This window comes from Limulus polyphemus, unplaced genomic scaffold (genome assembly GCF_000517525.1).
Source record: "Limulus polyphemus unplaced genomic scaffold, Limulus_polyphemus-2.1.2 Scaffold2693, whole genome shotgun sequence".
NCBI lineage: Eukaryota > Metazoa > Arthropoda > Merostomata > Xiphosura > Limulidae > Limulus > Limulus polyphemus.
Window position 1 is genome coordinate 129,579 of NW_013668303.1, and position 798 is coordinate 130,376.

General features: G+C 37.6%; 1 protein-coding gene across 5 annotated transcripts in view; it reads left to right on the plus strand.

Annotated features, from left to right (window-relative positions):
* Window positions 1-798, plus strand: part of LOC106467652 (paired box protein Pax-6-like) — a 61,507-nt gene that overhangs the window by 58,017 nt on the left and 2,692 nt on the right. For all 5 annotated transcript variants that reach the window (XM_022395850.1, XM_022395847.1, XM_022395851.1 and 2 more), the window contains one exon: window positions 496-677. In XM_022395850.1, the coding sequence (XP_022251558.1) occupies window positions 496-677 (182 nt within the window). The remainder of the gene's footprint in view (window positions 1-495; window positions 678-798) is intronic.

The window sequence follows — 798 nt, forward strand, 5'->3', positions numbered from 1 at the left end:
CCAACATGTCGGCCCTGCCATCACAGTTTTTAAGGCTGAAGTCACCTGAAGGAAATTTGCTAAACCATCGTTAACACTTATACACGTTCAAAACACTTCCATAAACTTCTTTGATATTCTTTGTGGCTATAGAGGCGTTGTTTCTCTTCTTGTATTGAAACTGCATTACATAATGAATGTATGACTCGTCGTGTATCATCGCTATAAGGGATTAGAGTATACCAAACTTTACACATTATATAGGCTACACTAGTGTGACGTTTAGGCAGTTCGTTTAACTATTATACATAATGTAAGTTTTAGGGGGTGATTAATGAAAGTGTTCCAAAACGCGACATTAATTTCTTGACGACCTAATATTTTAATATGTACTTTGAGTATGTAAATGTATTAATCTAAAAAGGACTGTTATGATATTAGAACTGTAACGATTCTTGAACATGCGGAAATCTTTATTTAGAAATGTCAAATACAATGTCACTTATCCACAAACAGAAACGGACGAAGCATCGTCTAATGAAATGAGAGATCGGCTCAGTTTCCGTCGGAACAGGACTACGTTTAGTCCAGAACAGTTGGAGCTATTGGAAGAGGAATTTGAGAAGACTCACTATCCTTGCGTTAGTACTCGAGAGCAACTCGCGGCCAAGACAAATCTCTCCGAGGCTAGAGTCCAGGTGAGATAAGAGCCTCAATGTAGGTTAAGAATATAAGTAGTTTATTGGTAAGGCTAGAGTCCAGGTGAGATAAGAGCCTCAATGTAGGTTAAGAATATAAGTAGTTTATTGGTAAGGCTAG